The sequence below is a fragment of the Populus euphratica genome, unplaced genomic scaffold, assembly GCF_000495115.2.
Source record: "Populus euphratica unplaced genomic scaffold, PopEup_1.0 scaffold35.1, whole genome shotgun sequence".
In the NCBI taxonomy this organism is placed as follows: domain Eukaryota; kingdom Viridiplantae; phylum Streptophyta; class Magnoliopsida; order Malpighiales; family Salicaceae; genus Populus; species Populus euphratica.
In genome coordinates, this window is record NW_011499860.1 from 1,275,174 (window position 1) to 1,291,569 (window position 16,396).

The 16,396-nt window shown below is 33.2% G+C and overlaps 1 protein-coding gene and 1 pseudogene across 2 annotated transcripts; both read right to left on the reverse strand.

Moving 5' to 3' along the window:
* Positions 1-7: 7 nt before the first annotated feature.
* Positions 8-2,007, reverse strand: LOC105124541 (subtilisin-like protease SBT5.3; annotated as a pseudogene).
* A 3,928-nt stretch (positions 2,008-5,935) lies between these two features.
* LOC105124540 (subtilisin-like protease SBT5.3) lies at positions 5,936-9,695 on the reverse strand. Of its 2 annotated transcripts, none has more exons than XM_011024593.1 (11): positions 9,514-9,695; positions 9,288-9,397; positions 9,105-9,202; positions 8,831-8,995; positions 8,534-8,636; positions 7,877-8,393; positions 7,682-7,779; positions 7,354-7,596; positions 7,121-7,232; positions 6,824-7,037; positions 5,936-6,733 (listed from the first exon to the last, which is right to left on the reverse strand). In XM_011024593.1, the coding sequence occupies exons 1-11, from the start codon at positions 9,589-9,591 to the stop codon at positions 6,183-6,185; spliced, it is 2,289 nt and encodes a 762-aa protein (XP_011022895.1). In that variant the 5' UTR covers positions 9,592-9,695; the 3' UTR covers positions 5,936-6,182. The 2 variants fall into 2 exon arrangements, with proteins under 2 accessions (XP_011022895.1, XP_011022894.1); XM_011024592.1 differs by having other exon boundaries at positions 7,877-8,396.
* Positions 9,696-16,396: the final 6,701 nt, after the last annotated feature.

Here is a 16,396-nt window from a genome sequence, read left to right on the forward strand (position 1 = left end):
AAAGATACGAGCTTACAGAACGAACCTTGTATTGTTTGTTATTTCCAAGGATGACATTAGATGTGAAATCCCTACTGATAGTGCTACAAGCAACTGTAAGAATCCAGGGAGCTACATTCCCAACCATTCCAGGGTCAGGTCCTTCATTTGCAGCGGAGGCAACTACAAGAATCCCGTTCTCCATGGCAAGAAATGCTCCAATTAAATTCCCATCAGTAATGTATTCTCCCGGACCGGATCCAAGTGACACTGAGAGGATATCGACCCCATCATGAATAGCAGCTTCAAAGCCAGCCAACACATCAGCATCGCTACAGCGGGGCCAGCAGACCTTGTATGAAGCGACTCGCGAGTTGGGCGAACCACCCTTCGCTGTTCCATAACCTGAACCAAGTAAGTTTGCCCCGACACAAAACGACCTCCAGCAGTGGATAGAGTGTGGGTTCCATGGCCATCATAATCTCGCGCGGTGTGGTATGAAGAATCATGTGTTTCTGCTGCTTCGTAGCCTTTGCTAAAGTACCTTGCTCCTATAAGTTCCCTGCTAATAACAACCCATCTTTTATGTTACTAATCTTACAATAGGAAACGAAGAATTTGTCAGCGGTTCATTATCAGAGGCAAAACGAGAAGTTCAGGTTAAGAAAAGAGCTCTGGCCTTGAGAAAGAAATTAAAGTACCTGTTGCATTTAATCCCATCATTGAAGCTTTCGGATTCCGGCCAAACACCTAGCATCATGCACGGTCAAGAATAATAGATTGAAAATTAACCATCATTCGAGATTTTTCTTTCATAAGCAAGGTAGCTGTACCTGGTCCAAAATAATTGAATGCAAGAAACATTTAAATTAAGAAGATGAAATGATATGAAGGAGACTTGACCAGTTCTATGCATGTACACAGACATGTTAGAATTACAACTATCAAGGGTCCCGATAATTACGTCTTCACCAAATCTTGCCTTTAGCCACATAGAATCAGGTGGAATTTCTCCATTTCTTTCCAGTCCAAGAAAGCCCCATGAATTTGTTGTGTGTAGTTGACTTATTTGGTTTCGAGAAACTGATACAACTTCTGGATGCTCTGAAAACGTATTAACAGGACCATATTTGTAATATTATCAAGGATTGCACGACATACATGCTGAACAATTATAATAGTTTTACACACACACACACACACAAGTACTCGAAATTTCAGCTGCTTCTTCATCTTCAAGTACTGCTGCAAAACCGTTGATATAACGAGTGTAGGAGTAAAAGATGGCTTGTTTCGCCTTCTCCTTGCTGTCATAACGAATCCAAGCTTAATCATCAGTATTAGAACAACCAAATACAACAGTGATCACACAGCAGAAATACTCAGCACTGCATCACCTCTTCATACAAGAACCCAAAAGTTCATGATGGGCATCGGTTACCCTATCCAGGTCAGTGGTGGAAGGTTCAGAAGCATATCAAACTTAATCATGGTAAACCACATAAGACTGTACGTACACAGACACAGGTATCACTGTCAGTAGCAGAATTATAACATAAGAGAGATTGCTAATGTAACTTGAAAGACTAAACGATCAGACAACATTAATGCATGCTAGCTTGCCTTTTTTGCAGCCAGAATTGGACTCTGCAAGGTTGTGAAAAGAGTGAAAAACAGAAACAGAGAGCAAGAAGCTGTCCTGCTGCCCATGCTTGCTTTACTTTTTGCTCCACAAGAGAATAACGATTAACACAAATCCTTTATGCATATAGTATGACATTCTAAAATTACCAAATAAAAAAAAAATGCACAATATGATTAAAAGATAGAAACATGAAATAGTAATAACAATAATTGTTTAGCAGAATTCTTATTAGTTTTTATTGAGTCCAATATTATTTTCTCCTTTCTGTCTCTGTTCACTATACTTTAAATATCTAGTAGTTTGGGATGGTTTGATGAGTTTTTTTTTGACATTTTTGTAATCATTGAGGGTCTTGTATGTGATTTCATCTGTCGTGGAAATTTGGTAATATCAGAATGGAACCCGTGTAGATCAAATAAGTGGTTTCCATCTTATAAACCCTCGTCTTCTTCTCCTTTACCTCCCTGTCTCTCACCCTCAAAACCACGGATGTCAATGGGGCTGAGCATTTTCAATCCTATGCTATGCTGTTTTGGATCAAAATAAATATTTTTTTTTAATTTTTAAATTAAATTAAAAATTAATTTAAATCAACTAATTTTAGTTTAATTTAATGTAATTTTTTTTCTTTTAAATCAATTCAAACTAAAATTATTCCGGTTAACTTTTTGTACTTTTTTAATAACCATATTTTTAGAATTTTTATTTTTATACTTGCTTTTATTTTCTCCTCTGTGTCTTTTTTTTGTTTTTCGGGACATCTTGGTTTTCTCAACAAGCATGGCTCTTTTTTAAACTTATTAGATATGCATGATATCTAAAAAATTAATTTTAATTTTTTTTGTTAGATCCTTGCTCAAAAATTAAACTTGGCAAGAAGATACACGAAACAAAAAAATAAAGAAGTAATTTGGCTAAAAAAAACACAAAAAAAAATCAAAAGTTATTCAAATATAAAACCATCAAATCATTATTATATGAACAAGAGGAAACCAATTATAAAAAATCTATAAATCCTCACCATTCATCTTTATCTTCTTTAAGTGATAGAAGTCACTTTTCTTTTTGTTTTAGTTGGTTAAGTTCCCTCTCAACATATTTTTTTTCAAGAACTCTTATGTTAACCTTTTATTCAGCTTGTATACTTTTTTTTTTAAGTTTAGTGATTTCAATTCCTCGCTTGGTCTTTCCTTTCTAGAATGGTCTAGTTTCAAGTGTGCTTTTGATCAGGAGAATAGAAGAGCATAGAGTTTAATAGTTATGCAGCATTAAGAAGAAAGGGGCAATTTGAGAGAGACGAGAAACAGAGAAGCAGAGCAAAAGAAAGGGGCAACTAGGAATACTGATTTAGGTTTAGGGTTAAAAATAAATCTTTTAATTATATTTTTTTTTTAAGTGTTGTCCTAGTTGAATCGATTTGATTCCATAGGTTTCAGACTTTGGAAACCAAACCAAATCAAAAAAAAATATGATTTTCTAATAGATTGATTCAATTTTTTTTCTTGGTTAGATTTTTTTTGTTAATTTTTTTTTAGTTTTCTCAATTTAATTGGTTCATCCCTGAAAATATAACCTCAATTGTCTTAATTCTTACTAAAATTACTTATTAATAACTTACATTCATTTTAAGACTTTCCAACTATGTTTTCTTCGTGTCCTAAGAAATTAAAAGAAAAATAAAAATTATCTATATATAAAAATATTTTAAAAATATATTATTTATTTTATATGTAAGAATTTGGACAAGAGGGTTTGAGGGTACCCCTAACAGTACACTTCCAAGCTACTATTTTAAATATCAAATCATTAGTTGCCTTTAAGAAGCAAAATCAACTATGGTGAGAATATTGTTTTTAAATTATAAATATAAATATTTAAAACCTTGATTTTAAGTTTTAATTGTTAATAATTCTATTATTTGAATTTTTTATGTTCATGTAGATGTGTATGGATTTATTTTTATGTTTATGTATTTTTAAAATACTTTTTTTTGATGCTCTGAACGAATTTGGGTTACATCAATATGAGCATATATAGGTACATGGAATATGAGTAATAGTCTTTGGACTCATTTTAATCAACATAATCTTAAACATGTTTATACTTATCAATTTCTCACTTTCCCTGTGGATCTAATGCTTGTTTTTCAAAAATGAAAATTGTTCCTTATTACGAGACCCAAGTTTTAAATCATTGTGTTAAATCATAATAGTATTTTATCTTCAATAACAAATGAGAATATGCTATTTTAGATAAACTCTTAACGTGTAAACACATTAAACATCTTTATCATTAATAATAAACATGAAGCAACTTACTTTAAATAGAATCTATAGGATGATTATTATCTTCTTTATCATATAACCAACTTTTTACCCAAAATTTATTTTATTTTTAATATTTTTTACATATAATTTACTAAGATATCTTATAGGATACTAGATATGTCTTAATATTAAAACCTTATTTGTTTCATGAAAACCATTTTCCAAGCTATTTTCCAAACTTTTTCATGTTTGTTAACTTTAGAAAGGTAGTTTCCAACTAAAGAAAAAAAAAATTTCTAAAAGAAAAGTGTTTCCCTCTTCTTAGCTCCCAAAAAGACTTTCCTTTTATTTAACAAAAAATAAACCTCATAGATCCACCTTACCAATCAAGATTGAAGCTTCCTTGAATCCCTATAATTTCAGGTAATCCTCTCCCTCAAATCCCTTTCTTTATCTTCTTTTCTTTTTGTTTTTGTTATGTATTATCTATTTTTTTTTAATTAGATTTTTTAGTTGTGATTGTAAAGTGGGTCTTGGATTCTTGTTAATTTAGGATCTTTTTCTATTTCTCAAATCATCTTAAATTCACCAGAAATTTTAATGTTTTTTTGTTATCAACTATTATTATTATACATTAAAAGTAGAATTTTCCAAATAATATTACTATTATGTTTGAATTGGGTACACTTGTTCAAAAACAACACCTAAGATATTTTACAAAATTATGAGGTTTTCCTACCTCTTAAGATGGTCAGATCCTCTTTGTAGGAATTCATTCATCATTAGCTTGATAGCTAATTGGAGTGCAATATCTGATTTGATACTAGCAATAATTTTTCTAGGTAAAATTATAAAGCCTAAAGTACCAAAAAAAAAAAAAGAAGCTACAATAAGTAGATAACATAAATACATCTTTTATACTTTTTGACACCTACAAAATGTATGGATATCCTTATGTTCTCCATGGTGTAAAAGACTGCCTTGAGCAGTAATAAAATGCATAGACCTGTGTTATCTACTTGAGTCTTGGACTTCTTGGTAGAACCTTTTTTTTTGTTTAATTTATAGAGGTTCGTGTGAGGCAAGCTATGTCTCTTAGTTTCAATAATTGCATCTTTTAGCATATTCAATTAGATTTTACTTAAAAAAAATATTTAATAAGGTTAAATATCTATAATATTACTTATATTATATGTATAGTTACATTTTATAAAATAAACTATATATAAATATATAATATAATGAATTCTTTGTTTTCCCACCATTACACTTTTTATATCTCAATTATTTATTTATTGTAAGTGATCAAATAGTTATATTTATTGTTCTATATATGTTAGATAATCTTGAAAAGAAATTATTAAGTTATTTTCAAGTTTATTTTATATGGGAATTGTATTTTTAACTCATTTTTTATAACTTTACCAAATATAAAAAAATTTATTTTAAAAAAATCTATATTCAATAAAAATCATTATTTAAAAATAAATTATTTTCCAACAAATAAATAAGACTTAAACTTCTCTACAACCGATAAAATTTGATCTTTACTAGTGACTAATCCTGAAATTTTCGTAGGGATCCAAATTTTATTATCAAATAAATTCCTATCAATGTCTCTGAAGTAAAACTTTTGATCAAGTGACGAACAGCTCATCTAGAATTACCAAGTTATAAAGAGGTTGCATGTATTATCAGTCTATTTTATCAACATATCAAATGGGACTTAAGAAGAATTGGCTAACAAATCTTTGAAGTCATATCACCGAAACATTGATTTTATAAGACCTCGAGGGATATGACAATCGAATGTCTTTATCATAAGATTTTGTTAATAAATGAAAGATGGTAAGCTAGGCTTCGAAGCATTACCTCCACTCTCAAAAAACCTAATATACAGTAACCTAATCAGTTGTCTTCTCCATCCATCGAAGTTGACAGACATCAGAAGGTGAAGAACAGAGCCATAAATAACATAAAAATAGGAAAACAAAAATACTAAAGAAAATACACGAAAAAAACTAAACAAAATCAATAGAAAGTAGATAGAAACGAAAAACCATTACAAATTATTCATATACCAAACCATTTATTTATATTTTTATTTTCTTGCAAGTTCAATTACTCGATTAGTGCCAAGAAAAAAGTTGACACATGCTTGTTACATTCGTTACTTGTCATGACATGGAACGGGAATTTGAAGATCGATTTGGTGACCATGGAGATATATAGATCTCTACACGCTGGCCCTCCACCTCCAAATCCATACGCCTGGTCATTGTCCTTCAATCTTAGGCTGCTACTGCCATCTTCTTCACCACAACAGGACTCCTTACATGGTGATTCTCATCAGACCAAGTTATCTCTCCAAACACATAGTCATTGCTCTTAAAACCTTTCTTGACCTCTAGAGCGACCTTGAACATTTTCTCTTTGTTTATCTTATCGAACTTCAAGCTTCTTGGCTCAACATTCACAGATATGCCTCCAGGTGCCCTGATATTAACTCTATACAAGCTTGGAGTCCCCACGTTCTTCAAGGTTCGGGACAATGTGGTCTTGCTTGAGAGATTCGGGACAGTAATGGAAGGATAGTTGAAATCCAGCAGACCGTTGTTGTGCGACTGGCATATGTATGGCTTACCAATAAAAAGTGACAGTTGGGTTGAATTATAGCCAATGGAGCATAGAAAATTCACGTAATCTTTAGTCGTGAGGTCATAGACCAGGCCTGGGTCCATTGCAAGGCTAGGCCAGATGTGCCCGGCACCATAATTCAATGGGTTTGCCTCAAGAAGAGAAGCATTTGCAATAGGCCGCTTCACATTACTGATCGTTGTCGCTGAAATGTCATAAGCAACCACTGAAGCTGTCAATAACTCGCACACCAACAACTTGGAGATGCTAATGCGAAGAGCAGAAAAGCACTAACCTGTTGTCATGATTGCAGATTTAATTGCAGCAGGACTCCAATCAGGGTGAATAGTCTTGAGAAGACCAGCGATTCCGGAAACATGGGGGCATGCCATTGAGGTTCCAGATCTAATGTTGAAATGTACTCGGCGCCGGTCTCCTCCCACAGCAGCTGGCCCTGATGCTCCTGTGAAGGCAGCTAGAATATTGACTCCAGGTGCAGTGATGTCGGGCTGAAATCATCACATGCACTCTCACTATAAAAATAATATTGAGCATGTATTTTAAAACGATCATGGGAAGCTATTAAGAGTACCTTAAGGATCTCTGGGTTGATGAAGTTAGGCCCAGGAGATGAAAAATCAGCCATGACAGGCGCAGCCACTGTTCCCACCTCCGTGGCGCCACTTATGTAAGCTACAGGTGACCTGAGTGAAAAGAGAAGTTCCAAGAGATTCACAGGATCAAAAACGAAAGATTGTTCAGGGCATTATCGACTGAAATCAACCAAGTTTAATTGTCTGAATTATCTATTAACGTAGACCTTACTTTGTACTATAGACATAAGTTAAAATGGAAAGTCCATCGCCTGCAGAGACAACGGAAGTAGGAACAAAGTGTGCCCGAGGGCGGGGTTGTTGAATTATCAATTGATTAGCAAGTATCCCCCCAACACCACCAGCTTGAGCAACAACCAGACTCTTTTCTAAATCAGGATCTTCGTTGCGAGTACAGTATACAATTTTTCCTTCAACTTTCAAGGGGTCAAGGGATCCGATAGAGCAATATTTTCTGCCAAAGACAAGATAAGAAATATGAACCTAACAAGCACAGAAATTGTAATTTTGGCTGAGAACAAAATTAGTTTGCTGCTTACGCTTGATTACTGGAAACATTGGCAGCTTTAGCATCCACCGAATTGATCAAGGGGTAAAACTTCCCAGCTGGTTGAGTGTTGGTATTAAAACTCACACCCTGATTATTTAGAAATTAATATATCGAATTTCTGGACCCCATGATAGGTGGAACAATTTACAAGGACTTGCTAAAGATACGAGCTTACAGAACAAACCTTGTATTGTTTGTTGTTTCCAAGGATGACATTAGATGTGAACTCCCTACTGATAGTGCTACAAGCAACTGTAAGAATCCAGGGAGCTACATTCCCAACCATTCCAGGGTCAGGTCCTTCATTTCCGGCGGCGGCAACTACAAGAATCCCGTTCTCCATGGCAAGAAATGCTCCAATTAAATTCCCATCAGTAATGTATTCTCCCGGACCGGATCCAAGTGACACTGAGAGGATATCGACCCCATCATGAATAGCAGCTTCATAGCCAGCCAACACATCAGCATCGTTGCAGCCGGACCAGCAGACCTTGTATGAAGCAACTCGCGAGTTGGGCGAACCTCCCTTCGCTGTTCCATAACCTGAACCAAGTAAGTTTGCCCCCGAAACAAAACGACCTCCTGCAGTGGATAGAGTGTGGGTTCCATGGCCATCATAATCTCGCGCGGTGTGGTATGAAGAATCATGTGTTTCTGCTGCTTCGTAGCCTTTGCTAAAGTACCTTGCTCCTATAAGTTTCCTGCTAATAACAACATATCTTTTATGTTACTAATCTTGCTATAGGAAACGGAAGAATCTGTCTGCGGTTCATTATCAGATGCAAATTGAGTAGTTCAGGTCAAGAACAGAGCTCTGGCCTTGAGAAAGAAGTTAAAGTACCTGTTGCATTTAATCCCATCAATTGGATCACAGTATCCCTTCCATTTAGATGGAACAGGCCCCATCCCTTCATCATTGAAGCTTTCGGATTCCGGCCAAACACCTAGCATCATGCACAGTCAAGAATAATAGATTGAAAATTAACCATCATTCGAGATTTTTCTTTCATAAGCAAGGCAGCTGTACCGGGTCCAAAATAATTGAATGCAAGACACATTTAAATTAAGAAGATAAAATGATATGAAGAACACTTGACCAGTTCTATGCATGTACACAGACATGTAAAATTAGAATTACCAGTATCAAGGGTCCCGATAATTACGTCTTCACCAAATCTTGCCTTTAGCCACATAGAATCAGGTGGAATTTCTCCATTTCTTTCCAGTCCAAGAAAGCCCCATGAATTTGTTGTGTGTAGTTGACTTATTTGGTTTCGAGAAACTGATACAACTTCTGGATGCTCTGAAAACGTATTAACAGGACCATATTTGTAATATTATCAAGGATTGCACGACATACATGCTGAACAATTATAATAGTTTTATACACACACACACACGCACACAAGTACTTGAAATTTCAGCTGCTTCTTCATCGTCAAGTACTGCTGCGAAACCGTTGATATAACGAGTGTAGGAGTAAAAGATGGCTTGTTTCGCCTTCTCCTTGCTGTCATAACGAATCCAAGCTTAATGATGATAGAACAACCAAATACAACAGTATCACACAGCAGAAATATTCAGTACTGCATCACCTCTTCATACAAGAACCCAAAAGTTCATGATGGGCATCGGTTACCCTATCCAGGTCAGTGGTGGAAGGTTCAGAAGCATAAGAGTGTCTCCCAAGGTAAACCACATAAGACTGTACGTACACAGACACAGGTATCACTGTCAGTAGCAGAATTATAACATAAGAGAGATTGCTAATGTAACTTGAAAGACTAAACGATCAGACAACATTAATGCATGCTAGCTTGCCTTTTTTGCAGCCAGAATTGGACTCTGCAAGGTTGTGAAAAGAGTGAAAAACAGAAACAGAGAGCAAGAACTGCCCATGTTTGCTCTACTTTTTGCTCAATAAGAGAACAACGATTAGCTTGCCTTTTTTAACATTTTGTAACCATTGAGGGGCTTATAGGTGATTTCATCTCTGTCGTGGAAAATGGAACCCCTCTGGGTCAACCCATGTCTCGTCCATTTCTCTGACCCTCCAAAGCACGTACGTCGAAGCTTCAAAGAAGAAAAGCCGAAGTCTCAAAACTACTGTCAATAGTTTTACTTTTACAGCGTGTTTGGTAACATGGTTAAGATTATTTTTTAAAATATTTTTTATTTAAAAAAATATATTAACAATATTTTTTATTTTTTAAAAATTATTTTTAATATCAGTACTTAAATTTAAAAACTTAAAAAACATACTAATTCAGAACAAAAAATTAAATTTTTTTAAAATATTTTTCTAATGCGAAACAGTATCTTAATCTTGTCATTAAATAATTTTGCATAATGATTTTACACTTAAACTTTAAAAACTACTTGTCTTGTTTTGTTCATGGCTTGCATTATCTTTAAAGCTTTTCAACTATGTTTTTTTTTTCAAAAAAATGTATTCTAAATTTTAATTTTTTCTATTAAAAAATAACATCATTTTACAAGTAGTAAACGTTTCTCATTAAATGATTTCAACGGGAACCGGAATATCTAGATAATTTATGAGAAAATTGATAAATAAAAATTAGTGAAAGAATCTACTCGTGGGCCTTAATGGATGTCCTTGTATGCTTACACATGGGCCTCAATTCTGTCTTTTTATTTTTTAAGTGGGTCCTATCCCCCTTGAATGATCTACTTAAAGATAGCACGACTTGATTTTTAAGTCGTCTTATCCCAAAAAATAAAAAGAAAAACGAGAATGGTATGTACATGATATTATTTTCAAATTATATTAAGAGGTAACGCTAGCATTACGATTCATGAATTTAAAAAATTGATTCGAGTTAATTTTTAATTTTTTATATTATTGTTTTAGAATGTTTTTATTTAATATTTGTTTGATTTGAAAATTAAAATTCATAATTTTTTTCAATTTATTTTATACATGGTTATTTTAATCTCATGATATAAATAATAGGTCTGGAGAGTTAGCTCAGGTTGAATCGGGTTATTTTTTTAATTTGTTTTCTTTTTAGTTTTGGCTTTTAATATATAATAAATTGAGAATTTAACTTCTTGATTTTTTTTCTATTAAGTTATTATGATTTCATGACAATAATTATAAATTTATTGGGTCAGTTTTTGCTTTTAATTTGTTTTATAACATGTTTTTTTTTTATCATTTAATAATAAACTAGTTGAAAACTAGGCTTTGTAATGTTTTTTTTCAATTTTTTTTCTATGGGTTAATCTTATTTTCATAACTCGGGTGGTGGATTTATCCAGGTTAACTTAAGTTTTTTTTGTTATTTGTTTTTAAATTGAAATTTTTTTATTATTTCTATATTTCAATATTTTTTATTATTGATAATTAAGTTTTTTAATTTGTTTTGTAGGTCAGTTAAGGTTGATATAAATTGATCTGATATACTGTCGCCTTAATATTTAAGAAAGATATTGTCTCATATAAATAAAATATTGAGTTTATTATTGATTTTTATCTTAAAAATACATTTATAATACTTTTGTATTTTTTTTTTATACTTTAAAAAAATGATTTGACCTACAACATAAGGTGGGTCAAGGATTTGGTATGATGTATGCTGTGGTATGGGCATAAAATAATTTTTTTCTTATTACTATCTTAGATTTAACTAAAGAAAAAAATAATTGATCATGAATACTGGAGTCTAAAATTCTGTCTGAATAAAAATTGCATGGAATGTGCACAAATAAACACTTAATTTCTTGATTTTGTTCTTCACTATTGTGGGCTGAGATGACCAGAGCAGAGTTTATGGCTTGTGATGGGTTGGGCCATTGTGGGCTCATTCTGCAGTGCCTAACATTATACGAAATCCAGGGCTTCATCCACTAAGCTTTGGGAAACGATATTCACATGCACATGCTTTTGGCTAGTGGCAAGTCACTCACAGACTTGATGAAATCCTGCAAGATCAGCGAAAAAGGGAGAAGGATGGGACTCTTAGCCACTGAATGGAGCCCGCGACCATGAAGAACATGGCGTAATTGCACGATGAATCGTAGCTTGAGAGCCCTAGGAAGATCCACAGACACTGAACACAGAGGGCACATGACACTGGTTTGATTCTCAGTACTCCATTGTGATAAAGAAAACAGCATGGGGTAGGGTCAATGACGTCGTCACTTCTTCAAAATGGAATATTGGTAGAGTCATGACCACATATTTCATATAATGCTTGTCTCACTTGTTTGACAATGACTTGAGCAGCAGCACTGTTCCATCCCCTCAGCAAAGAGGTGAAAACAAAGGAAAAACAAGAAATCCAGTTTCTTTTACCCTAAACATCACTCAGTTACAAAAAAAAAAGAAAAAGAAAAAAAACTAAATCAGATAAGTTATTTACTGTGCTTTGTGAGTTAAAACACTAAATCAGCTAGGTTATTTACTGTGCTTTGTGAGTTAAAACACTGTGGATTCATACAGTGTATTGTCCATTTTATTTAGACGAAGGCCTTCATTGTTATTTTCTGTTCTTTCCTCATCATAGATCCAACGCATGTTCTCTTTAATCCTGGATTCACTGTCTAATTATAATTTATATTACGAGTTAGTGCAATGATAACACCACAGTACTGTGCTTGAATGTTTTGCTCTTTTTTATTGATGTTTTCTCCTCTCTTTTCCGCTGTACGCAATACATTAACCAAATCATTTTCTTTTTCTCACAACTGATAGAAGACTGGAACCTAAAACGGAGCAGTGTAGCTAGCTAGGCCCTTTATCATTGGGATTCCCGTTGTTTTCTCCCTTTTCTTCTTACTTTACTTCCTCTTTTGATGGGAGGAGGGTTTTGTAAGTTGTCTTTTGGAGCAAAAAGGAAAAATCAATGGAACTGTGGTGTCCTGTTTTACTTAGAAAAGAAGATTAAAGGAGTATCATGCTTGTCGAAAAGGTGGACAGCATAAGCTTTTTGGTAACGACATTTATCAAAGCACTGTGCAACATAGTATTTAAACCCTATTTTTTTAGCGTGTCCAGCATTAAAACTAAGTTTTTCTCTACATCGATTTGATATATTTAAAGAAATTTAATAGATTTTTTAGAATGTTAATTCCAAATTTTTAGCTGAAAAAATCTAGATAAAAGCATGATTTCTTAACCATTAGATTAACTTCTTAAAGTTATCATTAAATTTCAGAATCTCCGAGTTAATTTTAATATTGAGAGACAAATGACGTGAACCAAATTATTTATTTAATCTATTACCAAAACATAATCCTAATTGCCATTGATCATGTAGAATTTATATGGAACCCACCAATATATAGATATATGGCAAATAAAGTGGAAGATTGTCTCCAAGACTCGCGGTATGGTATAATATATATATATATACCCAAAAGAAAGTGTTGGTTTCTGGCTACAAAGACCCACTCCACAATTATTTGTTGGAAAAAGAAAAGCAAAAGAAGAGAATAATACACTTGCAGACCACCGTGTCATAATTCATGGCCTGTTCACATTATTATACTTGTGGGACGGTGGTGGCCGTAGCAAGGTCCCATTCGAAATTGTATGACGAGGGAATACAAAGTTTTGTGATTCTCGTTTTTTTTTAATAAACACGTTAAAGTGAAAGTTATTTCAGCTCTAATCTTGTACAAGTTCATCTTAGTTTTATAAAATAAGATAGGAGTAATGAAATTCAAACTCTCCTCACTTTATTTCAGTAATTTCACTCGAAGTTCAGCGATGAGGAGAAAGGATTTGTGGTGACTACAAGCCATTGAAGAATCTGGGTTAGATTTTAGAAGATCAGAAAGGTTTTTACTTCAATCTTTAGCAAAGAGACAAACACCCTTTGGGGCCCTCGAGCGACAGTACCCGTGAATCATTGACCACAGAAGGGAGGCTGATTTCACTTCAAGGTTAAGGTGATTAATTACTATATAGCATCATCAGGGTAGACTCTTGTTAATTAACGAAGAAGACACCATTAATTACTATGTAGCATCATCAGGGTACACTCTTGTTAATTAACGAAGAAGACACCATTTTCTGCTTCAAGGATGATGCATGAGTACATTTCCAAAATGGATCATTATTTTAATCTTCAGAGATAAGCATGTGAACTGTGCATGATGCATACTGATACTGCTTAACAGTTTTGTTCTTCAATGTTAACAGAAGATGTATGAATATATGTGGCCATTAACAGATCAAGAATGTGCTTGTAACATGGACAGTGATGCTTGTCATGTCAAAGTCTACGGCACATGTTGGGTCGGCTCTCACAAGCTCTCAACTGTCACATCCCCACGTGCCTGCAGTTCCCTATTTTATATGAGGCCATTAATATGCAGCTAATCCATGTCGTGCCAAGGCCAAGGGTCTCAAATTCAGTGAACTGCGTAGATTTGACTTGTTTATGATCAAAATCATGACCACGTCGTTTGGAAAGCGATTCATATTAATTTGCGTGGCGACTTTGTGATCCCTCTAAGAATTGTCTTGAAATATCTATTTCAAGAGGCTATAGAGAAATTCCATAGCAATTGTGGAGTTTTAATAGTGTTGTATTAGAAAATGTACGATGGATTATAAGATCAATCTATGTTGGTGATTAAGGCATTACAGATATCTAGTTCGATGAGCTATGAAACAATAACATGTTTGAAACATTATAAATTGTCATTCTAATATTAACAGTATTCTTTTTAATAAATAATTTAAATATATATACATATATAAAAGTATTTTTTTTATTTAAAAAAATCATCATTTTTCCAAATTTATGAAGCTAAATGCAAAGAAAAATGATGAAACTAAAAAAAAATTAATTTTAAAAAAACAACCCAAAAAAACTTAGAGTGAATCCTAGCTAAATAAAAAAACTTATGATCAAGGTCAAGACACCATGATAATAAAGTGAAATGAATCCGGTTAGATTTTAGAAATGAGTATGAATAAAACATTAATAACTTCACAAATTTAAAGTATTAAAGGAGTTAAAAAAAATTAGTATAAAAAAAAGAGAAAAAAAGTCGACATCACCTAGGTTGACCTAAACTTTTAAATTTGTGATCTGAGTCATGAACTTGGTGTAATGCAACAGGTAAAAACTATGATCCTCAATTTCCAACCAACCAACCCATGGTTAAGGGATGAAATTAAAAGAAAAAATTAATTTAACAAAAGGTTTCATAACAAAAAATAGCAATATAAAAAAATAAATATCAAATATTAAACAAAAACAAACTAAGTGAAAAAAACCTTACATTTTACAAAAGAATCAATACAACATTGTTTGATTTTAGGGTGAATTTGAAATAAATCTTACATTTTACAAAAATAATCAATAGAAAGTGAGAGAGTGTATCAAACATGAAATAAAATTAATATTTAAATTAAAGAAAAAATAAAAAAAAAAACAAATTTAAAGTTTTCAAAAGAAATCAGAATGAAAATAAGATAACAAAAAATAAAAGAACTAAATCATAAAGGTTTTTTTTTTTTAAATGACAACATTGATTTTTGATTGGGTAGCTTGAAAATTGTTTTTCAAGGGAATAGAAAGGGAAAAAAAAAGTGGTTGCATGCACCACTTCATCAAAAAAGGGATACCACGAGGATTGCAAATCATCGTGGATAGCCATTTTCTAATACTGTATAAATCTGCATGTGTCGCCTAACATGCTAGTGTGTGTATTATACATAGTTTTTTAACCTGGCCCGGTGGCTGGCCCGGTTCAAGGCCCGGGTTTCAGGATTTGACCGGGTCACCGGGTTTTGACCGGGTCGGCCGGGTCAATTTCTATTTTTAAAAAAATTCAAAACGACGTCGTTTTAATAAAAAAATAAATAAAAGTCAACAGGTTACCACCGGGTTTTTCCGGGTCATACGAGTTTCCGGGTCAACCCGTCGGGTCGTCCGGGTCACACCGGGTCATGACTTACCTTATTTTTTTATCAACCCGGCCCGGTTCCATTCCCGAGTCGGCCGGGTCCCGGGTCAACCCGCCGGGCCGGGTTTTAAAACTATGGTATTATATATACTAATTATTTTTTTAATATTTTTTATACTTATTAAATTACTAAATTGCCCCTAACTTGACTTTATTATAACTAAAAAACAATAATAAAAATACAAAGAAGCTCTTGATACCAAGTTTTAAAAAAATCGCTTCCACCGTTAAGTATACAAACACATTATATATATAAAAATGAAAGAAGAATCAGCCCCTCAACCCTAGGTAAAAATATTTTGATTTTTAAAATTATTCTAGTTATTATATTGTTCTATAAAAATACGAAAAGACCACATTATCCTAAATAAATATGATAATGACCACACGGTCTATGAAAAATTCTAGAATCACTCCCAATAGCTAGTCTTTTTTTTTTTTCCGTAAGAGCAATAATATAATTATATTAATGTTTTCGTTTACAATGCATTGTGTCAAGGTACACACTAATTTCACAATCCCAATCTTTTTTTTTTCCTTGTAATAGTGTTGGCATCTCTTTTCTTTAAAAAAAAGATGGAGCTCAAACTTATTCTTTGTAATAATAATAATAATAGAAGATCCGAGAATACATTAGGTTTACTTTTCTTACATGTTCAAGCATAGACCACCGGATCGGCTACGAGAAGAATGCTTTTTTTATTCTTGTTTTTTTTTTTTTTGTTTTTGGGGGGGGGGGGGGGAAAAAAGATTTTTC